This window comes from Oryctolagus cuniculus, chromosome 19, assembly GCF_051225735.1.
Source record: "Oryctolagus cuniculus isolate XC-2025 breed Fujian yellow rabbit chromosome 19, ASM5122573v1, whole genome shotgun sequence".
NCBI classification, from domain to species: domain Eukaryota; kingdom Metazoa; phylum Chordata; class Mammalia; order Lagomorpha; family Leporidae; genus Oryctolagus; species Oryctolagus cuniculus.
The window spans coordinates 56,457,990-56,483,182 of NC_142885.1; the positions used below are offsets into that span (position 1 = coordinate 56,457,990).

The 25,193-nt window shown below is 49.2% G+C and overlaps 1 protein-coding gene and 1 pseudogene across 11 annotated transcripts in view; one reads left to right on the forward strand and one right to left on the reverse strand.

The window, feature by feature from the left end:
* NDE1 (nudE neurodevelopment protein 1) overlaps window positions 1-25,193 on the forward strand; it is a 41,512-nt gene that overhangs the window by 12,573 nt on the left and 3,746 nt on the right. For 7 of the 11 annotated variants that reach the window (XM_089321611.1, XM_089321612.1, XM_089321610.1 and 4 more), the window contains exons 2-7: window positions 1,791-1,912; window positions 4,866-5,019; window positions 9,691-9,839; window positions 20,503-20,639; window positions 22,142-22,321; window positions 23,876-23,967. In XM_089321611.1, coding sequence (XP_089177737.1) covers window positions 1,830-1,912; window positions 4,866-5,019; window positions 9,691-9,839; window positions 20,503-20,639; window positions 22,142-22,321; window positions 23,876-23,967 — 795 coding nt within the window. In that variant the 5' untranslated portion in view covers window positions 1,791-1,829. Of the gene's footprint in view, window positions 1-1,790; window positions 1,913-4,865; window positions 5,020-9,379; window positions 9,503-9,690; window positions 9,840-9,860; window positions 10,001-20,502; window positions 20,640-22,141; window positions 22,322-23,875; window positions 23,968-25,193 lie in introns of those variants that run through there. The other 4 variants (XM_089321614.1, XM_008257794.5, XM_089321613.1 and 1 more) reach the window with 3 other exon arrangements.
* On the reverse strand, window positions 19,131-19,252 carry LOC127491511 (small nucleolar RNA SNORA51; annotated as a pseudogene).

Genomic DNA, 25,193 nt, shown 5'->3' on the forward strand with positions numbered 1-25,193 from the left:
GATGGTAGCAGCACCCCACTGCCTATGCTGGGGCCCTACGAGAGGTTCCCCCGACTTATTTTCATCTTCTACCCCTGAATGTAACAAATCATCAAATCCCAGTTACTCTGCCTTGTAAATATTTTTGGATTCCATTTCTCTGCTCTTCACTCTTTCTTCTTTGGGAGGGCATTTTCCTTTCCTGGATTCCTGTAAAAGTTCCCATTAGGACTTGTCCCTCCTCAGCCTTCCCATGGCCGCTGGGATGAGCTGTCACTCTCCTCCAAACCCTCCAGCTACTCCCTTTGCTGCCGGCTTTCTTAGCCTGTTGTCAGAGCCCTCGTGTTTATTTTTACAGAGCCGAATTTTATTAATTCATTTAAAGATGTATTTATTATTCAAAAGTCAGAGTGACAGGGAGAAACAGAGTAAGAGATCCTCCAACTGCCAGTGTACTCCCCAAGTGCCTGTCATAATCAGGGCTCAGCCAGGTCAAAACTGGGAGCCAGACCTGCGTTGTGGTAAAGTGGGTAAAGCCGTGGCCGGCAGTGCCTGCATCCCACATGGGCGCCGGTTCAAGTCCCAGCTGTTTCACCTTTGATCCAGCTCCCTGCTAATGCTCCTAGGAAAGCAAAAGAGGATGGCCCAAGTGCTTGGGCCTCTGAACCCACGTGGGAGACCCAGAAGAAGCTCCTGGCTTCAGAGCTACCTAGCTCCAGCCATTGCAGCCATCTGGGGAATGAACCAGCAGATGGGAGTGCTCTCCCTTTTCTCTCCCCCCACCCCTGTGTGTGTGTGTGTATGCATGCATGCGCGTGCGCATCTCCCTCTCTCTCACTGCTTTTCAAATAAATATTTTAAATGAAACTGGGAGCCCACGTACTTGGCAGGGACTCAGGTACCTGCAACCTCCCAGGGTGCTTATCAGCAGGAAGCGAGAGTCAGAAGTAGAGCCATGTCTTGACCCCAGGCACTGCAGTATGGGATCCCAGGGGGCATCTTCACCACCGTGCCAACACCACCTCCTGTCTCCGGGATTCAGCCCCCTCTGTTTTTTTGACAGGCAGAGTGGGCAGTGAGAGAGACAGAAAGAAAGGTCTTCCTTTGCCATTGGTTCACCCTCCAATGGCCGTGGCCGGTGCGCTGTGGCCGGCGCACCACGCTGACCCGATGGCGGGAGCCAGGTGCTTCTCCTGGTCTCCCATGGGGTGCAGGGCCCAAGCACTTGGGCCATCCTCCACTGCACTCCCGGGCCACAGCAGAGAGCTGGCCTGGAAGAGGGGCAACCGGGACAGAATCCAGCGCCCCGACCGGGACTAGAACCCGGTGTGCTGGCACCGCAAGGCGGGGAATTAGCCTAGTGAGCCGCGGCGCCGGCCTAAGCCCCCTCTGTTTTAATCTGCTCTGCTGTCCCTGAACTTTCAAGCCAGACCTACCAGACTCCCTCCCCACAAGCCTGTTTCTCCCTCTTCGCCTCAGTTTGGCATCTGTCTTCTCTGTTCAGTTACCAACACTGTCCTTTGCTTATGCAAAACCCCACCTTCAGGAAGCCTCCCCTGACTCTTAGCTTGAGTTTGGGGCTCCTGAGTATTGTGGCACTGGTAGACATGTTGATCATCTTGATTGTGGGGGTGGTTTTCAGATATATACAAAAGTCAACACACTGAAGTATATACCGAAAATATATAAATCTCTCTGCAGTCACCATCCAGTTTAACATTTCATTCAGCATAAAGTTCAGAAGTTTTTTTTCCCCCTGCTACCCATTGTTTAGGTAAATGTGAGTGATAATCTAAAACCTTCTCTCCTAGACACCATGTCGCAAGAGTGATTGCTTCCTCGTTTTCACAATGGAAGACTCTGGAAAGACATTTGGCTCCGAGGAGGAAGAAGCTAGCTACTGGAAGGATCTAGCGATGACCTACAAGCAGAGGTCAGGTCTCCAGGTTCACACTGCTTTTCCTGCCTATGAGAGTAGCACTGGCCAATTAGTACAGGCCTGTTGTGGGCCAGGCCTGTGAAGGGCTTCACTTACACTATCTTAGGACTGCCCCGTGAAGACACTGTTATCACTCATTTCACAGATGAGAAAACTCAGCCTCAGGGAAGACACATAAACCACCAGATTGGAGCAGAGCTGGAATTGAAGCTGTGGTCCTCTCTTGCCATACTGCTTTCCATCTTATTTTTTTTAATCTGGTGGTTTTTTTTTTTTTTTTTTTAAGATTTATTTGTTTACTTGAAAGTTGGAGGGAGGGAGGGAGAGACACATTCTGGTTCACTCCCCAAATGACCTCAGAGGGTCAGAGCTGGGCCAGGTGCTTCATCTGGGTCTCCCACGTGAGTGCAGGGGCCCAAGCACTTGGGCCATCTTCCACTGCTTTCCCAGGCATATTAGTGCGGAACTGGATTGGAAGTTGAACAGCCAGGACCCAAACCAGCACCCATATGGGATGCCGGTGCTATAGGCAGCAGCTTTATCCACCATTCATGCCACAGTGCAGGCCCCTCTGGTTGTTTGTGTGTGGAGTGAAGAACCTGTCCCTATGCCTAGCAAAATATGCTGCTGCAGATATCAGTGTTGTCTGGGAGTGTCATGGGGTGGAGCTGTGTGTGGGTGTGTTTGGTTCATTATTATTTCTTTTCATTTCTCAACTGCTCTTGGGATCTCCACATGTAAGTGTAATTCTAGTCCTTCTATGTCATCTATTTTCAGCTCTTTTTTTTTTTTAACATTTATTTATTTATTTATTTATTTATTGACAGGCAGAGTGGACAGTGAGAGAGACAGAGAGAAAGGTCTTCCTTTGCCGTTGGTTCACACTCCAATGGCCGCCGCGGCCAGCGCGCTGCAGCCGGCGTGCTGCAGCCGGCGCACCGCGCTGATCCGAAGGCAGGAGCCAGGTACTTATCCTGGTCTCCCATGGGGTGCAGAGCCCAAGTACTTGGGCCATCCTTCACTGCACTCCCTGGCCACAGCAGAGAGCTGGCCTGGAAGAGGGGCAACCGGGACAGAATCCGGCGCCCCGACTGGGACTAGAACCCGGTGTGCCGGCGCCGCAAGGTGGAGGATTAGCCTAGTGAGCTGTGGCGCCGGCCCTGAAGATTTATTTATGTATTTGAAAGGCAGAGTTATAGAGAGGCAGAGAGAAAGAGGTCTTCGATCCACTGGTTCACTCCCTAAATGGCTGCAATGGTCGGAGCTGCGTTGATCTGAAGCCAGGAGCCAGCAGCTTCTTCTGGGTCTCCGACACAGGCACAGGGGCTCCAGGACTTGGGTCATCCTCCACAGCTTTCCCAGGCCATAGCAGAGAGCTGGATTGGAAGAGGAGCAGCTGGGACTTGAACCGGACCCCGTATGGGATGCCAGCACTGCAGGCAGTCGCTTTACCTGCTATGCCACAGCGCCTGCTCCTATGTCTTTATTTTTAATGGTTAGACTTAAAGATAATTTATTAAAAAGAAAAAAAAGCTCTTTGAGTCTTAAGGATTGAGAAGCCATAAATAAGCATTTGAGCTGGGACAGGGACAGATTACAGTGGTGTGGTAAGTGAACATTTACAGTATATCCAGTCTCTACTAAAGATGCACTTAAGAATAAATCTGCAGATGGGGCCAGGTGCAAACAATACTGTTGCATGAAAGAATGAAATGGCTTTGGGGGTGACCAATTTAAACACCAGTGTCCCATATCAGAGTGCCATTTTGAGTCCTGGCTACTTTGCTTTCAATCCAGCTCTCTATTAATGCACCTGGGGAGGCAACAGAAGATGGCCTAAGGACCTGTGTCCCTGCTACTCATGTAGGAGACCAGGGTGGCTCCTGGCTGTTGCTGCCATTGGGGAGTGAACCAGCAGTAAACCAGTAGAAGATATTGCTCGCTCTCTCTCACTCTGCCTTTCAAATAAATCTATTTAAAAAAAAAAAAAAAAGTATAAGATGGGGCTGGCACTGTGGTGTGGTGGGTTAAAGCCCTGGCCTGCAGTGCCAGCATCCATATGGGCACTGGTTCAAGTCCCAGTTGCCCCACTTCCAATCCAGTTCTCTGCTGTGGCCTAGGAAAGCAGTAGAAGATGGCCCAAGTGCTTGGGTCCCTGCACCTGCATGGGAGACCTGGTGGAAGCTCCTGGCTCCTGGCTTTGGATTGGCTCAGCTCTGGCCATTGTGCCATTTGGCGTGTGTGCGCGTGCGCTCTCTCTCTCTTTTTCTCTCTGCCTCTCTCTGTAACTCTTTCAAATAAAGAAAATAAATCTTAAAGAAATTATTTAAAAAACAGAAAAATAGAGAATGACTTTTGGAGTCAGGCGCCTTGGGTCCTGGCCCAAGTTCTGTTTCTGACCCCTCGTGTAACCCCTAGCTGAAGTCCCTCATCTTGTCTAAACTACATCTTCTTGTCTGTAAAGTGAGAATGATAGTTTCTGCCTCAAAAAGCAACTGAGTAAAAAGATGATCCGTGGCCGGCGCTGCGGCTCACTAGGCTAATCCTCCACCTTGCGGCGCCGGCACACCTGGTTCTAGTCCCGGTTGGGGCACCAGATTCTGTCCCGGTTGCCCCTCTTCCAGGCCAGCTCTCTGCTGTGGCCCGGGAGTGCAGTGGAGGATGGCCCAAGTGCTTGGGCCCTGCACCCCATGGGAGACCAGGAGAAGCACCTGGCTCCTGCCATTGGATCAGCGTGGTGCGCCGGCCGCAGTGCGCCAGCCGCGGTGGCCATTGGAGGGTGAACCAACGGCAAAGGAAGACCTTTCTCTCTGTCTCTCTCTCTCACTGTCCACTCTGCCTGTCAAAAAAAAAAAAGTGATTCGTGTACGCGGCACCGTGGCACAGTGGCCTGCGCACAGTAAGGCCTCAGGAAACCACCAGCTGACTCCTGTGGATCCCGCTGCAGGGCCGAGAACACTCAGGAGGAGCTCCGGGAGTTCCAGGAGGGCAGCCGAGAGTATGAGGCAGAGCTGGAAGCCCAGCTGCAGCAGATCGAAAGCAGGAACCGAGACCTCCTGTCGGAGAACAACCGCCTGCGCATGGAGCTGGAAACCATCAAGGTGAGGGCCCGCGGGCGCCGCGCCCGGGTGCAGACCGGCTCCTGGGTGGCCTGTGTGCCGGCTGAGGCCCCGCCTGTGGGCCTGCCGCAGGGCTTTGAGAAGCACGTCACGGGGGTGTCCCCGTCTCCTTTCATGGTGGGCGATGCCAGCTTCGCGGGTCACATCGGCCGGGAAATATGTTGAGAGTTTGCGGTGTCACCAGAACTGCCGATCGTTGCATTACAGGGTGTAGAGAGAGTCCTACATGGCAGCCCTCGCTTGTGCCTACTGACGTGTGGCTTGAGGAAAATAAAATTCACTTCTTCAGCCACACTAGCTGTGCTTCAAGTGCTCAGCAGCCAGGGTGGCTGGTAGGTGGCACAGGTGGACAGAGGGGCTGGGGTACGTCTCCATCAACACTGAGTGTTCTGTGGGGCAGCATCAGTCCAGAGCATATCTCAGCCTGGGCGTGGCAGTCATCCCCTCTCATCCACGGTCTCACTCTCCCTGCCTTTAGTTTGTTGTCAGGAAATACTACATGGAAAATTGCAGAAATAATTCCTACATTGTTTTTGAAAGATTTTTATTTATTTATTTGACAGGTAGAGTTACAGACAGAGAGAGAGAGAGACAAAGGTCTTCCATCCGTTGGTTCACTCTCCAAATGGCTGTAATGGCCGGAGCTGTGCTGATCCGAAGCCAGGAGCCAGATGCTTCTTCCTGGTGTCTCACGCGGGTCAGGGGCCCAAGTACTTGGGCCATCCTCTACTGCTATCCCAGGCCATAGCAGAGAGCTGGACTGGAAGAGGAGCAACCAGAACTAGAACCAGTGCCCGTATGGGATGCCGACACTGCAGGCAGAGCATTAACCTAGTGCGCCATGGCACTGGCCTAAATAATTCCTATATTTTAAATAGCCTTTATTACAGTATATTGCTGAAAATGTTCTCTTTTATTATCAGTTACTGATGTTGGTGTCTCACTGTGCCTAATTTGTGCATTAAGTTTTAGGTGTGTACAGGAAAAACAGTACATGTAGGATTGGGTACTAATGTGTGATTTTAGGCATAGTAGAAAACCTTGGAACATACACCCTATGGATAAAGAGGGTCTGCTGTATTGACATTTGAGGCTGAGTAGCTGTGTGCATTGAATCCTGCAGTGTAGGCTGTCTTGCGGCATTCCTGGCCCACACCTAATGGATGCCAGTAACACCCCCACCACCACCACGACCAATAAGGTGTTTACAATCAAAAATACCTCTAGACGTGGCCAAGTGTCTGGAGAACCACTGCTCTAAAGGGTGAGGACCATGGCGTGGTACCTTCTCTATGGCTAGCAGGCGGTCACTAGTACCTGCTGTGCCCCAGGCACCGGCTGTCAGCCCTGACTGCCAGGCCAGCTGCATACGCATCAGGCAGGTCTGACCCCTCTGCTCCCTCCCCTTGCCCCATTCCCCACCACTCTGAGAATGATCTCCTCAGTAACTTAGCCAAAGGGGGCCTCCTGGTGTACCTGGGAATTCTGACAGCTTGCTCATGGACCGAGTGAGAGCCTGCCGTGTGTGTGGTGCTGGGAGGGATGGACAGTGAGAGGAGAGGTGCTCCGTGCCCTCCTGGAGCTTTGTTGGGAAGCAGGAGGGACGAGATGCCTCCTCCCAGAGTTCTGGTGTGAGAGCCTCCCAGGAGGGTAGGGTCTACACGGGTTAGAGAAGGCAGGGGAGGAACTGGTGTTTGAAGGAGTGTGGGCGTCTCTGTGTGTGTTGCTGGTAACCGGTGCCCAGGGGATGGGGGTGTTGAAGGGGTCACATGAACCTGTCTCAAGAATGCGGTCAAGTGGACCTGGGGAGCCTTAGCCTTGTGCATGCGGGGGAAAAAGTGGGGCTGACACTTGGATTGGGGATTCTGCAGAGGGGAGAGGAAAGGTCCCACAGACCTTGGTAGCTGAGCACTGAAGGTCAAGCTTTATGTTGTAGCCCTGAGAGCCCAGACCGGTCATCTGCGCATCCGTCTGGCCCAGAGACGCCATTTGCTGAGCTTCCAGTGGTCTCCAACACTCAAGCACATGGCAAGGCTGAAAGAATTTTCCAGTGAATACTTGTATACCCACCACCTAGACTCAACTGGTGTCGTGTACCTTGCTGGCCTTGTTTTATATCCTCATCTGTGTCTGGCATCCAGCCATCCCACAGATGCGTTGTAAAGCGAACTGCGGGCATCCACATGCACCCCCAGGTACTTCAGTCTGCTCAACACTAACCGGAGCACAGGGTTTATGATTGTTCCTCTCAGCAGTACAATTGACATCTTTAATATGTTGGTATTTAACAGCATCTAAATTGTAAAGCTTCTGAAAAAATCTGCAGAATAGCTTAAGTCTGGACACACCCAGCCCGTGTCTCCCACACCAGCACAGAGCTGAGCAGTGGTTGCTTAGGACAAGCGCCCTCCTGAGTGCTGATGCTGAAGGCAAGTATCAGCTGCCTCTTAGCCCTCCACCTGGCCCACTTCACTCGTCATTAGGGGCCTGACCCCTGCCAGGAGCAAGGAGGAGTCGTCATAGTTGTTATATTGGGGGCTCAGGTGCAGTGCAGAAGGAGGATTCATGTTATGAGCTGCAATTGGGAGAGTAAGAGGCCCTTCATGAAGGCTGAGTGAATATCAAGCGGTTACTAAGTAATTAGCTGCTTCTGGGCTGAACCCTTGAACCTGCGGAAAACCTCTTCATTACAGCTACCAGACAGGGCAGGGGGCGGGAACAAAGATCTCAGGACAACCAGCCAGCAAGCGTCTGTCCCTCCCGCACCTAAGAGGACTGTGCCCCGCCCAGAAGGACTTCTTGATAACTGGCTTATTCATCACGCCTTGGGTGGAAAAGCCTGGAGGGGCTCACACAGAGCACCCATTGAGGCCTCTGTCAGCTGACACTGTTATAATTAGCCCCGAATGGAAGCACACGCTTCAGCCACAGCTTTTCATGGCTCCATGTTCAAAGGAGCTGGTCTAAAAGTCTGCAGGTGCTTACAGGGCCTGTTCACAGCATCCTCCTGGAGCCTGTGTTTGAATTGAGGTCAAAGATCCAGGACCCTGATTTATGTGGAAATGTCCCCAGATAAGGGGCAGGAGGCAGGCAGAGCCCTGCCTGGGAACTAGCCCAGACGTGGGGCCTGGGCTGCCTCAGCTGGCGAGTGCAGACGCTTCCTCTGCTCAAAGCCAGGAAACAGGAGCATCAGAGGGGCCCTGGCCCCTGTAAATAATCTGCTTGTCCTTTAGAAGTTCTCTCTCTCACAGTGGCTCTCGCCACGCCCCTGCAGCCTCAGCACCATTACCTCACTCTCCCTGGCTCGTCCACCCTGTGTCTAGCGTCGGCTTTGTTTCCTTATTGAGTAACACGGAGAACGCTGCCTTTTTAACTTCTCAGGCTAGACCTTCATTGTTTGCTCTCATGGTTGTAGACGCTAGGGAGGATATTTGATGAAGGAAAGGAATGTCAAAGAGGAGCAGAATTGGGAAGGAGCGTGTGTGTGTTCAGTAACTTGGTGACCTGGATTGAAGTGGTTTACAGACATTTAGCCTCGCTGTCCTACAAGCACTGGCTCAGGGGACCTGTGTTTGATGTTGGCTCAGGCATTGGCTCCCTGTTGACTTTAGGCTCATTAAGTCACAGAGCCTCCTTCCCACAACCCTGAAGTGGGATTAAATCAGACAGCAGAGGCAGTGTCCTTAACGCAAAGGCTGGCGCAGACTAAACCTGGGGTAAACATTTGCTGCTGCACTTGGACAGCAGTGCACCGTGAAGAGGTCATCTGGACCAGTCTCTGCCTTTAGACAGCACTGACCGAGTCACACTGAGCACCCTCGGGTAGTGGAGAGCAGCTGTTTTCCTATCCATCTCTTTTTCTTTCTCCCATTTGTTCTCCCTCCCTTCCTATCTTCCTTCCTTCCATCCTTCCTTCCTCAGAGGTTGAAAAGTTCCTTATAACTCCCCCCATGTGTCCTGAGTCGCAAAATTAAAGCAGTTGTCAAGCTCCGTACGCGAGCGATACCCTCCTTTTCCTGGGAGGCACAGGCAGGCAGTGCCGCCACAAGCCACAACCACGAACCGCTGGTACTTCATTTGCCACATAGCGTAGTATGCGGGGCGGGTCCCTGTTGCCTTTGGGGGTGAGGCTTGGAGGGCTGCATGCGGCTTTTGATGGTTCTGGGTGCTTTGAGCAAAAAGGGATTGATTGCAGATTGTTGGAGGCTGCATGGACCAGGTTTGGAAGTGGGCAGAGGACTGGGAGGCAGGAAGCACTCAGGTGATTAGGACGTGTCTGCTGTGAGTGACCTCCACTTGCTCCCGCTGTCTCTCATTACTTGCTGATTCCACGTTGGTGCCGAGTGCTTTGATAAAGCTCAGGTTTGCCTCCTGGTTGGAGACTGGGAGAGGGAGTCTGCAGCTGCCTCAGTACATGGGATGGAAGGAGGATCTTTAAGACTCCAATGAAGGGGAGAGAAATCCGGTAAAGAAATCAGCATGTGGGGAGGGGGCAGAGTGGATGACCAGTGGCTGCAAAGCGCACATGCCACCCTCAGGAGGGCCTGTGTTCCATGATTAACCCTCAGCACCTGTACAGAGCTGCAAAGAGGAGAATGAGCTCTTCTATCGGGAGTCCTAAGTCATTGACCCAGCGTGAATTTTGCCTTTCAGGAAAAGTTTGAAATGCAGCATTCCGAAGGCTACAGGCAGATCTCTGCCTTAGAGGACGACCTTGCACAGACGAAGGCAATTAAAGATCAACTGCAGAAATACATCCGCGAGCTGGAGCAAGCCAACGACGACCTGGAAAGAGCCAAACGGTGGGTGGGGAGGCAGAACATGGGCTGGGAGCCTTTTGTCTCTGCCGTTGGTACCAGGCACTGTGCTGAGCCTGGAGAGCAAAACAACGCAGCGCCTTTGCAGATCTTAGTGTCACGGGGGAAACGGACAACCAGAGAATCAGAGCAGCTTAATTACAGTAGTAAGTGCTGGCGTCCAGGGTGTTGCTGGGGCATGCAATGGGAGAGATTCATTTGGCTGCTGGTAGGGGAATGTCAGACAAGGCTTCCCAGAGGAAATACCAGTTAGGCTAAGATCACAGAGGGGAGTAGCCATTGTCCTGGGGGAAGTGTGTGAGGTCAGAGTGTTCCCTTCAGAAGGACAAATGCTGGTGCCGCAGCTCAACAGGCTAATCCTCCGCCTAGCGGCACCGGCACACCGGGTTCTAGTCCCGGTCGGGGCGCCGGATTCTGTCCCGGTTGCCCCTCTTCCAGGCCAGCTTTCTGCTGTGGCCCGGGAAGGCAGTGGATGATGGCCCAAGTGCTTGGGCCCTGCACCCCATAGGAGACCAGGAGAAGCACCTGGCTCCTGCCTTCGGATCAGCGCGGTACGCCGGCCGCAGTGACCCGCCCGCGGCGGCCATTGGAGGGTGAACCAACGGCAATGGAAGACCTCACTCTCACTCACTCTCACTCACTCTCACTCTCACTCACTCTCACTCACTCTCACTCACTCTCACTCACTCTCACTCACTCTCACTCACTCTCACTCACTCTCACTCACTCTCACTCACTCTCACTCACTCTCTCTCTCACTCACTCTCACTCACTCTCACTCACTCTCTCTCTCACTCTCTCTCACTCTCTCTCACTCTCTCTCACTCTCTCACTCTCTCTCTCACTCTCTCTCTCACTCTCTCTCTCACTCTCTCTCTCACTCTCTCTCTCACTCTCTCTCTCACTCTCTCTCTCACTCTCTCTCTCTCTCTCTCTCTCTCTCTCTCTCACTCTCTCTCTCTCTCTCACACTCTCACACTCTCACACTCTCTCACACTCTCTCACACTCTCTCACACACTCACTCTCTCACTCTCTCACTCTCTCACTCTCTCACTCTCTCACTCTCTCACTCTCACACTCTCACACTCTCTCTCTCTCTCACTCTCTCACTCTCTCACTCTCTCACACTCTCACACTCTCTCTCACACTCTCTCACACTCTCTCACACTCTCTCTCTCTCTCACTCTCTCTCTCACTCTCTCTCACACTCTCTCTCACACTCTCTCTCACACTCTCTCACACTCTCACTCTCTCTCACACTCTCTCTCACACTCTCTCTCACACTCTCTCTCACACTCTCTCTCACACTCTCTCACACTCTCTCACACTCTCTCACACTCTCTCACACTCTCTCACACTCTCTCACACTCTCTCTCTCTCTCACACTCTCTCACTCTCTCTCACTCTCTCTCACTCTCTCTCGCTCACTCTCTCACTCTCACTCGCTCTCACTCTCTCTCGCTCTACTCTATCAAAAAAAAAAATGACAAGTATGGAAGGAAAGGAGAATGTTCAAAGAACAATGCGTATAAGACTTGGGCCATCTTCCACTGCTTTCCCAGCCCACAGCAGAGAGCTGGACTGTAAGTGGAGCATCTGGGACTCGAACCGGTGCTCATATGGGATGCCGGCACTGCAGGCAGTGGCTTTACCCACTACACCACAGCGTCAGCCCCTATTTAATTATTTTGAAGATTTACTTATGAGATCAATGTTGTGGCACAGTGTGTTAAGCTGCTGTCTGAAGCACTGGCATCCTATATGAGCGCTGGTTCGAGACTCAGTTGTTCAGCTTCCTATCCAGCTCCCTGCTGATGTGCCTGGGAAAGCAGCAGCAGATGGGCCAAGTCCTTGGGCCCCTGCATCCATATGGGAGACCCAGAAGAAGCTCCTGGCTCCAGCTCTATCTCTGGGCTATCCTCTCCTGCTTTCCCAGGTGCATTAGCTGGGAGCGGGATTGGTAGTGGTGCAGCCAGACAGATACAAGAGAGCTCCCGTTTGCTGGTCTGCTCCCTAAAAGCCCTCAGCTGGCCAGGACTAGCTGGGGATGAACCTGGAAGAGGAACTCAGTCTACTACTCGAACATGGGTGGCAGGAACCCAACTATCTGAGCCGTCACCTGCTGCCTCCCAGGTGTGCCAGCAGGAAGCTGGAGCAGAGACTCCACTCCAGGCATGCTGATAAGGGGTGTGGGCATCCCAAGCTGTGACTTAACTCTGTGTCAAATGCCTGCCCCCACCCTTTAAATTTTTATGTATTTTCAGTTTATGTGAAAGGCAGGCAGACACACAGAGCTAGGAGGAGGAGATCTTTTGGCTCTTTAAGGATGCTATTCCATTGGACTTGTTTCTGCAGTGGAAGTTAGAATAGTTATGTTTTTTCCTCGTTGCTGTCAGATTCTCTGTATCCTGATAGGGCTTAGCTGCGCTTTTTCAGTCTTGAAATTTTTCTTTGGCCCAATTTGATTTTCATCATGACTCCTCAAAGATTCTGTCCTGCCCAGTCTTTCTCCTTCTGGGACACAGCGAGGGCATGTTGTCTTGTCAGGCAGGTCCCTGATTCCCTGTTCATTTTTTTTCCCCTGGTTCCTCAAATTGAATGATTTCTGTTGATCTGCTTTCATGATAACAGACGGTTTCTCTCTTCAATCCGCTGTTAAATTGGGTCAGTAATGTTCAATTTGCTGTTTTTTCAAATCTAGAATTTCTATTTGGTTATTTAAGAATTATTATTTCTGTTTCTCTACTGAGATCTTGTACTTTACAATCCTTTTCTTCTGTTTCCAACATCTAGGTTATTTCAGGGCCAGTTTCCAGTGATCGCCTTCTCCCTCTAAGATTTATTTTTTATTTGAAAAGCAGAGTTACAGAGAAAGACAGGGAGAGAGAGAGGTCCTACATCTGCTGGCTCACTCCCCAAATGGCCACAACAGCTGGGGCTGGGCCAGGCCAAAGCCAGGAGCCCAGAACTCCATCCGAGCACTTGGACCGTCCGCTGCTGCTTTCCCAGATGCATTAGCAGGGAGCTGGATGGGAAGCAGAGCAGTCAGGACCTGCGGGATGCTGGTGTCACAGGTGGTGACTTAACCCAGCATACCAAAATGCCGGCCCCTGCCTTTTCTCCTGAGTCCTGTTTTCTTTGCCTTTCAGAAGCCCAGTAATTTGGGGTTAGATTCTGGACATTGAGATGTGTTGCAGAGACGGCGATTTCTCTCAGGTTCTTGCTTTTCTGTTTGGTGTTGTAGAGACTACGAGTTCTCTAAAGTTCTTGGTTTTCATTTTTCAGGCAGTTAACATGGCTGAAGTTGCACTCCAAACTGCACGTGCCCTGTGACAGGCAGTAGATGGAACCTGTTTGGTTCTTTCTTCTGTTCATGGGCTGCTTCAAGTCCACCATGTGCATGCGGTTCAGGGTCCACCAGAAATGTTAGAATTTTTAATGCAGAACCTGGGCTCTCCACCATTGTTCGATTTCTTGCACTGATGCCTTAGACAAAAAGCTTGTAGAGGCAAACTTCACCTCTTCGTCAAGGTGTTGACTCCCATCCAGTTTCTGCCAGGGTTTCAAGTAATTGTTTTTTCACCTTTTATTCATAGTTTATAACTGTAAGCTACCGGAGGTTTTGTCTCATTGTTACCAGAAGTGGAACTTTGTTTCTTGTCAGTTTGTAAGAGCACTTATTTTTGCAACTCATTTTTTGATGTGCATTGAAAATATCTTTTTCCAGACTAATCTTTATTCTGTTGGCGTTTGTTTATGGTGTCATTTTCCATACAAATATTTTCTGTGTTTTGAAGTTTATTTTCATTTTATTTGAAAAGCAGAGAAAGAGACAGATGGAGAGAGATGTTCCATCCTATGGTTCACTCCCCAAATGCCTACAATGGCCAGTGTTGGGGCCAAGCCAAAACCAGGAGGCCAGAACTCAATCCAGGCCTCCCACGTGGGTCGCAGGGACCGAGATACTTGAGTTATCACCTGCTGAGTCCCAGGGTGTGCTTTGGCAGACACTGCATTGGGAATGGGGTGGCACAGACTCAGACCAGGGACTGCAGTGTGCAATATGGGCATCAGAAGCAGCAGACCAGCCGCTGTGCAAAGCGTCTTCCCTAGTTTCTATCTTTAGGTCCTCACGTACATCTTTTATAGCTTCTAGGTTTTGAGAGACTTCATTAGGGCAGTCTTCTTGATACTTTGATTGGGCGTGTGTTGTTTTATTATTTTCTGAAAGGTTTTTTATTGTTTGATTTTTTTTTTTTTTTTGGTACACTTTGCCTTAATCCACTAGGAATTTATATTTGTATCTAGGGTTAAATATGAATCCACCTTTATTTAGGTGTGCCAGTGGTATTAAACGCGTCATCTTTTTTCCATTGATTTAAAGTCCATTTGGTCATCTGTTCACCTCTCACATATTCTGGGATCTAATTCTGGACCATCTGTTTTGGTGCAGTGTGTAGGTTGTGAACTGTCTCACCAATACCATAATGACTTGATTACTGTGGATTTGTGGTCTGTGAAGCTGCATTCTGAATTCTGACCTCCCACTTGCACATCGTCACTTCCCTGTTTATCATTGATCAAAGCAAGTCACATAGGCAAGCTGAGTCAGAGGGTGGGAAAGACTATTTCGCCAACTGTAAGGCTGCAACCAGGGTGCGGATCAAGGAGGGGTGAACCATTGAGACTAATGATGTAGTCTACCGTAGTGTGGTTGTATATTCACAGAGTTAAAAAATATATGTACAAAGGGGTAGAGTTTTGTTCATGTATTTGAGAGGCAGATACAGAGACTGTTGGTTCACTTCCCAAATGCTTGTGACAACTAGAGAGCTTTTGGCTCTTTAAGGATACTATTCAGCTGTGCTGCAGCTGGGAGCGAGGAATTCAGTCCAGGTCTCCAACATGGGCAGCAGAAACCCAGCTACTTCAGATTTTGCTGCTGCCTCTCAAGTTCTGCATTAACAGGGTTTTGGAATCGGAAGCAGGAGCCAAGAATTGAACCCAGATACTCAGATGTGGGACACAGGCATTCTAACTAGTGTCTTAACTGCTAGGTCAAATGCCCACCCAAAGGGGTTCTGGTTTTTTAAATGCAAATTCAAACATATTAAAGTAGAAACTTGTATTATCTTTCCCCTACAAAGGAGCATTCTGTACACAGTGTTATACATCTTGTTTTCTCACACAACAGTGGATCTTGGAGATTGCTTTGTATTAGGACACAGAGCATTCCTTTTTTCTTCCCAAATACATAATACTTGATTGTGTGATTGGTATTGTGTTGTATGATAACATAATAATTTATTTGTCCCATCCCTGTGGATAGATGTCTGTTCATTTCCATTCTCTAGCAGTGATAAGCAACTCGGTACAGTAGCTCAGTACAGATGTGTATCTGGAATAAATTTCCAGATGTAAAATACCCATGCATCTGTGTTAGCTGTTACTCAGCTGTTTATCTATGGTTGTGCCACTTTTCATTCCAGCAGCTGTGTGTGTGAATCCTTGTTTTCCAATTAATTTTATTCATTCACACAGTGGTTTTCAATCTTTGGATTTCTGCAAATTGAGTAGGTAAGAAATAGGTGTGTTTCTGGATTGAGAGTGACCTTGAGTTTCCTTTTATATGCTTAGGAGCTGTTTTGTTTTCTGTGAGCTCTCTATTAATCTTTGGTCTGTTGTTGGTTGGATTTTCTGTGTTTTTCATCTTTTCTAGGAGAGTTTTCTACACTGGTGTAGGCTGTGAGTCACAAGTGTTTGGAGTTTGTCTTCCTTCAGCCTAATTACCGTTTGCTTTACTGTAGTCCAGGTCATGAGTCTGTCAGGCTTGAAGGCCCTTCTCACTTCAGTGTTGATGAGATCATCTGGCCTGTGTTGTCCTCTAGTATTTTTGTGTTTTCTTTTTCTTTCTTCTCTCACATTTTTACTAAAGATACACTGGGGTCACATATTGTCCATGCCCTGAATAATGGAGTGTTCAGATCAGATGGGGTAGAAGCCCAAATCACCATTATTCATTAGAGAATGAATAAAATTCCAGAGTACCAAAGCTTTATTTTTAAAAACTTTAACATTTTGAAAAATTATTTGAGAGGAAGAGAATCTTCCAGCCACTGATTGACTCCCCAAATGCCTACAGCAATCAGGCTGAAGCCAAGAGCCAGGAATTCCCATCCTGATCTCCCACTGGGTGGGAGAAAGCCAAGTGCTTGGTCTGTCATCCACTGCCTTCCCAGTTGCTGCCTTGCTGGGTGTGTTAAGCAGAAAGATGGATCGGAGGCACTCCAATATGGAATGTGGGCATCCGAGGTGGCTCAACACACTGTACTACAGCTCCGACTTCCAGAATATTCTTATTATACAATTTTAATTTTATGATCTCAAATTTTGGAAATTTGAAAGTCTGCTGTAAGAACAATTTCTCGGTGCCATCAGCTGTTGCATTGCTCTTACTGTCTTTATACTGCATATCCGTAAAACTGAATGACTTGCTTTTTATTGAGGAGGGGAACCGTGTCCAATAATAACTTTGAAAGACTAAGGGGGTAGTTAGAAGTAACTAAAAATTAAAAGTTTAAATACATGCCCTAAAGGTTACTTTGTGAAATACATGAGTACTGAGATACCAGAAGTTCTACAGAGATTAAAGTTGAGATAATTTAACTTTATCTTCCACATGGTGTTTTGGCTTAAAGATATTCAACAACTCTGTCTCTTAATATTTATTGTAAATCTGTTTCTCCGTCAAACAGTTTTCAGGTTCTCAATATTATGTGAAATGAATAGTTTTCAGTCATTAATTTCTACAGCGTTTTATAATTTACAGTAAATTTTTAAAAATGCTTATTTTTATCTACTTGAAAGAGCATCGATTGTTTCACTCCCTGACTGCCTGCAACAGCCAGGGCTGGGCCGGGCTAAAACCAAGAGCCTGGAACTCCATTCAGGTCTCCCAAGTGAGCAGAAGGAGCCCAAGCTTTTGAGCCTTCATTTTCTGCCACTCAGGGTACGTTAGCAGGAAGCACCGGAATGTCTGCCCCGTAACTATATTTTTATACATCACTTCAGTAGATGAAATACAAAAAGTGATTTTCACTCAGGCAACAACTAACATGCTGACTTTAATTCTACAGTAAATAAATCTGAATGACATGCCTTCTTGGTTAACACTGGTGCTATTACTCTGACCACGTGCAATCTCAAGATTATTGATCCACATGGGTTCAGCGGTGGCAGAAATGGTTCTGAAGTTGATCTTAAGTTCTCTGGCATTCTCGAAACAAATGAGTAGATTTTGAACAAATAGCTCTTTAAATTTCTGATCCAGTTGGAATGTATCTTGTTGTAAATTTCCATAAATCTTTACCCCTCTGTTGTACTTTCATCACACTTTCAATCAGTCATTAAATAAAAAAAAGTTCTCTGAAAGCTAATGATAAAAGTAACATCATCCAAATAAAAATACAGATGGCACAGGCAGGCGGATTTGTGATAATGAAATAAGGATGGCCAGGGGATCTCTGACCAGGAGGCTGTGAGGGAACTGACATAAGGAGCAGACTACCATAGGCCTTCAGTGATGAACCACAGCCTGGCACTGGTTACGTAAACAGACTAACAAGCGCAACTAAAGGTCCAGAAGCAGATGCAGATACTTGCGAGTGTAACTCATGGTAAAGGTAGCATCAGAAATCATTGCAGCCCAGAGTGAGCCTCACTTCTAGGTCTGAGGCCGGCTGGGGAGCCACCAAGATGAATTAGCAATGGATTTAAAGAAAAAAATTATTTACTTATTTAAAAGGCAGAGCCACAGAGGGAGAAACAGATCTTCTGATGTCTGGTTCACTCTCACAACAGGGCTGGACCAGGCCAAAGTCAGGAATCTGGAACTCCATCCTGGTCTCCCCAACGTGGGTGGCGGGGCCCCAAACACTTGGGCCGTCTGCTGCTGCTTCCCAGGCACATTTACAGGGAGTTGAATCAGAAGTAGAGCAGCCAGGACTCAAACCTATATTCCAGTGTGGGATGCCAGCTTAACCTATTGCACCACAACACCAGCCCCAAGAGTTAATTGGTATATAACATCCTCAGGGCCGGTGCCGTGGCTCACCTGGTTAATCCTCCGCCTATGGCGCCAGCATCCCATATGGGCACCGGGTTCTAGTCCCGGTGGCTCATCTTCCAGGCCAGCTCTCTGCTGTGGCCCGGGAGGGCAGTGGAGGATGGCCCAGGTGCTTGGGCTCTGCACCCGCATGGGAGACCAGGAAGAAGCACCTGGCTCTTGACTTCAGACCGGCCAGTGCACTGGCAGTAGCGGCCATTTGTGCAGTGAACCAACGGAAGGAAGACCTTTCTCTCTGGCTCTCTCTCACTGTCTAACTCTACCTGTCAAATAAAAAATAAATTGGTATATAACATCCTGTCTTTTCATAAACACAGTGTCTGTTTCCACAGGCGTCTGTGCCCTACAGTAAAGCCGTGCTTATTTGTGGTCAGAGGAATTCCTAGGTAATTTTATCGTCGCTGCTTGACATGCTAACCTGAGGACTATTTTAGCTGATTCCAGTGTTGTAGTCCTAAATATTACCCTTTGTTTCTTTTAATCAGGCACCTTTAGTAACTTTCCTATTGACTTCTCAAGACCCTTTGAGGGTAGGTACTAAGAAACTCAATCTAGACATGAGGACAAGTTGATTGAATCTATCCTTGCTTAGTGGTTGAACGAACTAAGACTCAAGATTGTTTTTTTTTTTTTTTTTCTTTAAAGATTTATTTATTTGAAAGGCAGAGTTATCTAGAGGGATGGAAAGACAGAGGGATATCTTCCATCCACTGATTCACTCTTCAAATGGCTGCAACAGCCAGGGCCGGGCCAGGCTGAAGCCAGAAGCTTCATCTGGGTCCCCCACATGGGTGCAGGGACCTAGACACTTGGGCCATCTTCTGCTTTCCCAGGCATTAGCAGGGAGCTGGATCAGAAGTGGAGCAGCTGGAAGTTGAACCTTTACCCATACGGAGTGCCGGCACTGCAAGTAGCAGCTTAACCTGCTGTGCCACAGCGCTAGCCCCAAGGTTAAGTTTGCTATGGACACCCAGTTAGGAGCTGGATATTAACTCCCGTGTTCCACTCCAAACATAGGCTCCTAACCACTGCAAAATACAAGTAGCAGCATGTCAAAGGCCTTCTGGGGACAAACACAGGGTCGGTAAAAAATTGCTGGCATTTTTCTGAGCACATACATAGGAAGCATTTTTGTGCCTCCCCCCCAACTTCATGTCCCCCTCATTCACAATACAGACCAGGCACAAGTCCTGAGCTGAGGAGTGTATGGGGAAGGTCTGCCTCCTCGTTTTGTACAGTCAGTATAACAGATTGTGGTAAGACCAGGAGGCATTTTTGTTGTTGTTGTAAGATTTATTTGAAAGAAAGAGAGAGGTACCTTCCATCTGCTGGTTCACTTGCCAATTGCCCATGTTAGCTCAGGCTGGGCCAGGTTGAAGCCAGGAGCTGGGATCTCCATCCACGTCTCCCGTTTTGGTGGCAGAGACCCAGATACTTAAACCATGACCTGCTGCCTCCCAGCGTGCATTAGCAGGAAGCTGGAATCAGGCAGGGAGCCAGGCTCACACTCTGATGTGAGATGCAGGCATCCAGGCAGTCATTTAGCCCCTGCACCAAATGCCAGCCCCAGTTGTGTGTGTTTTATATGACTTTCCTTGTTCCTCACTCTTCTGTGAAGTCCTGTACCATCCCTGCTTTATATATGAAGAAACTGGGGCGCAGAGAAGGTAGCTTTCCCAGAGTGAGTTAAATAGATGTCTTTGTTACGGCACTTCTCAGTGCTTTTTGGCACAGTGCTCTAGTGAAATGTCTGACCTGCTTACAAGAAGTGTTAGCAGGGCTGCCGGCCAGAATGGGACTTTGAGACCGAGAGAGAGGTCTTCCATCCGCTGGCTCGCTCTCCAAATGGCCACAATGGCCAGAGCTGAGCCGATCTAAAGTCAGGAGCCAGGAGCTTCTTCTAGGTCTCCCACATGAGTGCAGGGGCCCGAGCACTTGAGCCATCTTGGACTGCTTTCCCAGGCCACAGCAGAGAGCCGGATTGGAAGAGGGGTGGCTGGGATACGAGCTGGCACCGTGGGCAGAGGCTTAGCCTACTGTGCCACAGCACTGGCCCCAGAACTTTTTAAACCTTTAACATAGCTAAGAGGTGAAAGGTGGTTTCTTCTATGTGATTAAATGCAGGTTGTTAAATTGCACGTGTGTGTGATTAGGCTGTTGCAAGTAGTGTTTTGCTCTGTGAGCTTCCAAGAGAAGGCAGAGCCTGCTGCTCTTCCCAGACAGCGGGATACCGTGTGCAGTTCTGACGAGGTCTGGGCTCCCTGCTGGGTACTGAGCGGCTGTTATCTTACTGAATCCTTGTGGCAGCCTGGGGCATCTCGTGAGCTCTGCAGACTCCCAGTCTGCAAGTGGAGAGCCCCAGTCCCAGAAGGCAGGGGACTTGCCCAGCTCTCCAGTACCAGGAAGCCCAGAGCTGGGACTTGTGCCCAGGTATCACTGACCCTTCCATCTCCTGGTTCTCTTGGTGCTGGATGGAGGCTCCCGCTTGCTCTCTTGAATGACTTGGCTTTCCTCGTTCCCAGGGCCACGATCATGTCTCTGGAAGACTTTGAGCAGCGCCTGAATCAAGCCATCGAAAGAAATGCCTTCCTGGAAAGCGAACTTGACGAGAAGGAGAATCTCCTAGAATCCGTGCAGCGGCTGAAGGATGAAGCCAGAGGTCAGGAGGCTGTGGCCTTGTTCTCTGTGTCTGCCCCTTTGTTGTCGCTTCTCCCTGCCTAGGTTCCTGGTCCTACTGTCTCCCTAGAATTCTGCACAGCAGACCACATGGGCCAGTGCTCAGATCTATCAGACGTGCAACCCCATAAACACCCCTCCTGGGTTTTTGCAGAACTAGCTTTGGAGTTCACAGATTAAGCCCTTGGCTTGGGGTTTTGCCCCTGGGCAGCTGAATTCACCTTAAGAAAGATGCTTCCTGGTGTGTCCCTCACACCACACCAGTTTGGTAGGAACACAAGAGTTTTGTGGGGAGAAAACTTGTGTTGGCGGAATTGCTGGCCAGCCCGTGATTTTGTGACTAGATGGCGTTTGATATAGCTTGGCTGAGAACTCTGAAACCTTGTCACGTTCCGAGGCAGAGCTTTCCGACTGGAATGAGATGGTCATTAGTCTGTCATCCACACTGTTTGACAAAAACAAACAAACAAACAGAGTTAGACAGTGAGAGAGCCAGAGAGAAAGGTCTTCCTTTTCTGTCGGTCACCCCGCAAATGGCCACCACGGCTGGCGCGCTGTGCCGATCCAAAGCCAGGAGCCAGGTGCTTCCTCCTGGTCTCCCATGCGGGTGCCAGGCCCAAAGACCTGGGCCATCCTCCACTGCCTTCCCAGGCCACAGCAGAGAGCTGGACTGGAAGAGGAGCAACCAGGACAGAATCCGGCATCCCAACCGGGACTAGAACCCGGGGTGCCAGTGCCGCAGGCAGAGGATTAACCAAGTGAACCGCGGCGCCGGCCTTTTTTTTTTTTTTTTTTTTTAAGATTTATTTATTTACTTGAAAGGCAGAGTTAGAGAGGTCTTTCATCTGTTGATTTACTCCCCAAATGGCTGCAGCTGCCAGAGTTGAACCAATCCAAACCCAGGAGACAGGAGCCTCCTCCAGGTCTCCCACATTAGTGCAGGGGCCCAACCACTTGGACCATCCTCTGTGTGCATTAGAAAGGACCCAAATTGGCACCCATATGGGATGCTGGCTGTCAGACAGCAACTTTACCCACTATACCACAGCACTGGCCCTTTAATGCCATTCTCTGTGAACTTTGTAAAGTACCCTCATACGTAGAAACTATACATATGATAATACAGAGTGCAAAACTCCTGAGTGAGGAAGGTGTTTGGGGACTGGTTAGGAAAGCATACCTCCATTTAGTGTCCTACATACATTGCTGAGCTGGGTGTTTTGTGTTTTGTGACATTAAGACAGTAGTGTGTCCTGGCCATCATTTCTAAAAGCCGTTCAGGCTCTTGTTTTTTAACACAAAAGAAGAATCTTGTGGTTTTACCAGTCTGCAAGGCCGAGTCATGAGGGTGTCTTCGCACTGGGTGCATCTACCTGGAGTTTTCCACCTCGTGGCTCTTTTCCCTCTCCTCACCTCCTTATGGGAGCTCCCTGCCCCACCAACCCAAAGCAAGGACCTCAACTTTCAATGCATTTCCTGGCACAGATTTGCGGCAGGAGTTGGCTGTGCAGCAGAAGCAAGACAAACCCAGGACCCCCAAGCCCAGCTCCGTGGAAGCTGAAAGGACAGACACAGCTGTGCAGGCCACAGGCTCCGTGCCGTCCACCCCCATAGCTCACCGGGGGCCCAGCGCCAGTTTAAACACCCCAGGGGCCTTCAGACACGGTAAGGGGATGAGGACCGGGTGGGTCCTGGCTGAGATGACTTGGAACAGGCTGCACAACAGGGCGCAGTCTGGGAAGCTGTCAGCTGCAGGGCACTGAGATACAGGAGAGGAATGTCCTGGATCTGGTGTGGGATCTGTGGTGAGGTGTAGGAGGGGCCACCCTGCTTAGAAGGGAGCCACTGTTCTACTCCTGTCGCAGGGAATGTGGGCCCAGCATTTGTGGATCTTTCTGATCTTTGCCAAAAGCTGAAAATCCTTTTTGCATATGAAATCGCCCAAATGTAAATCGTCTGTAATCAAATTACTGTGTGGCAAGAATACAGCTGTTGGGTACCAGCCCCAGTGTGGACCAAGACATCTGAGTTTTCTTTTCCCCCCAATCCCTTTGCCAGTGGCTGCTCACCTGTGAGACTCTGATCAGGCCACTGAGAGCAAATGCTGACATTCTGTTATCTTCCCTGAACAGGATTAGGGAGGACAGGCAGTGAGTGCTCAGTAGGTGCTGGCTAAGCCTTCGGCATCTGTGGTCTCCGAGTTCTCAGCACTCAGGATGTGAGTGCTGTCCCTGTTTAGTGGATGTGGTGACCGAGACCCCGGGTTAAGGAGCTTGATTAAAGTCACACAGCAAGTAAATGGCCAGGGTGGGTTCAAACCCAGGCTGGCTGGCTTCAGGGCTCCTACTGCTATATTTTGCCTCATCCCTTAGCATGTGCCCTGGGGGTAAAGAGCTGGTGAGCTTCTAGAATCCCAGCCTGGAGCCGTGGCCCACACTTAAGGTACACGACTCACCTGGGGTCTTGTTAAATGTACCCCAGATTCAGTAGGCCTGGGATGGGCCTGAGATTTTGCATTTCTAACCAGTGCCCAGGTGATGCTGGTCCCAGGCCCACTTGGAGGAGAGGGGCTCTGTAGATAGAACCCTGGGAACTATGGCTGGCTCCATCTGTGTGGCATTTATCCCAGAGGCTCCTCAGGCTGGTTAACCACATGTTGACTATCCCTTATTCAAAATGCTTGGGGCCAGGAGTGTTTCCCATTTCAGATCCTTTTTTCCTCTTCACATTTTGTGGCAATTACACATACAGAATGAGATATTTGGGGGTAGGACCCACCTCGACACAGGAAGTTCATTTTCTGTTGCATACACTCCTTATGCACACAGTCTGAAGCTCAGTTAAACATGAGTAATTTTGTGCATGAAGTCAAGTGTGGTGTGCAGTTTCCCACTTGTGGTGTCATGTCAGTGCTCACAGAGTTTCAGACTTTAGAGTGCTTTTCAGATTTTTGAGTGAGGGAAGATAATGGAATCCTTAAGACTTCACAAGTACTTGTTTTGATTTTGCTGAAGAAGACGAACACGTAGAAATGAATATTGAACATAGGCATTTTAAGGACTGGACGAGGTGGACATCAGAGAGACGCAGTGTGTCCTGCAGTTGATTCTTGAGCCTCACTGCCTGCTCCCCGCCACAATTGTCACACGCAGAGATGTGAGTGCTCAGACTCACTGCTACTGGTCGATTTGTTCCATGCACTTCTCTTTGTACCCCCAGGTCTGGACAGTCCCGCTGGTGGAACCCCACTCACACCTGCTGCCCGGATATCGGCACTCAATATCGTGGGGGACCTGCTACGGAAAGTGGGGGTAAGGCCATGCCCTGCTGGGCCCTTGTTTCAGGCTGTGTGAGAGGGTTCACCCTGGTCTTTCCCCTCTAGTGGCCGTATCATGAGTTTTAGGTGTGGCTGGTGCTTTAGCATCTCTTAAGAGTCATCACGCTTCCTGTAGACAAGGCCATAGCCAGTCACCCAGAGCTCTGAACTGGAGTGTTGCCTTAGATTCCTGGCCGTGTCTTTTTTTTTTTTTTTTTTTTTCTTTGTACCATTTTTCCCTCCAAAACAATCTGGAAAATGAGGTTGATATCCATGTGTGTTTTTTCCCCTTAATTTGAAAAAAAAAACTGAGGAACATTTAAATATTACCTTCCTTGGAAAGAGAAAGTCTTCTAGGTATTGTATTAATTTCAGGGAGAGATTGTTTTGGGCTTAAGCAGTAGCAAAGATTTTCTCTGTACTTGTTTTATTCGTTTATGACAGCTGGAAGGTTGTGTAGCACAAATCCTGACAGCTTGTTTTCAGGCAGTATGCATGTGTATTCATGGCTGCAACTTCCTGGAAGTTTGCAACTCATTCCTAGTGTTTCGGCTTTTGGTTGCCTAGTTTTCTGTTACGTAAACAGGTCTTTTGACTATCTAGCACAGAGTACAGAGGAGTCTGGGCTGGTCTCACTGCCCTGTAATTTTCCTCGTGGGCTGCTTACCACAAGGCCAAGTTCTTTTTTTAAACCTCCTGCCCTGCTGTGCATGCTTAACGAGGTAAAGAAAAAAAGCAAACAAATTTGAAAAGTTGATTTCATACATGTTTTCTAGAGGCAAAGTTGGAAGATAGGTAGGGTTAGTGATTTTTCCAGGAATGCCCAAATATTTTGTTTTAAAGATTTTATTTATTTCTTTGAGAGGTAGAGTTACAGACAGAGAGAGGGAGAGACACAGAGGTCTACCATCTGCTGGTTCACTCCCCAGATGGCTGCAGCAGCAGGACCTGGGCTGATCCGAAGCTAGGAGCCAGAAGCTTCTTCGGGGTTTCCCACACTGATGCCGGGGCCCAAGGTGCCCATATGGGATGCTGGTGCCGCAGGTCCCTGCCCAAATACTTTATTAATAATTTTTTAAAAATTTATTTGAGAGGCAGAGCAAAAGACAGAGACAGACAGACAGTCTGTTTGCATCCTTTAGTTCACTCCCCATATGCTGGCAACGGTTGGGGTTGCACCAAGCCCAAGCTGGGAATTCAATCCAGATCTCCCACCTGGGT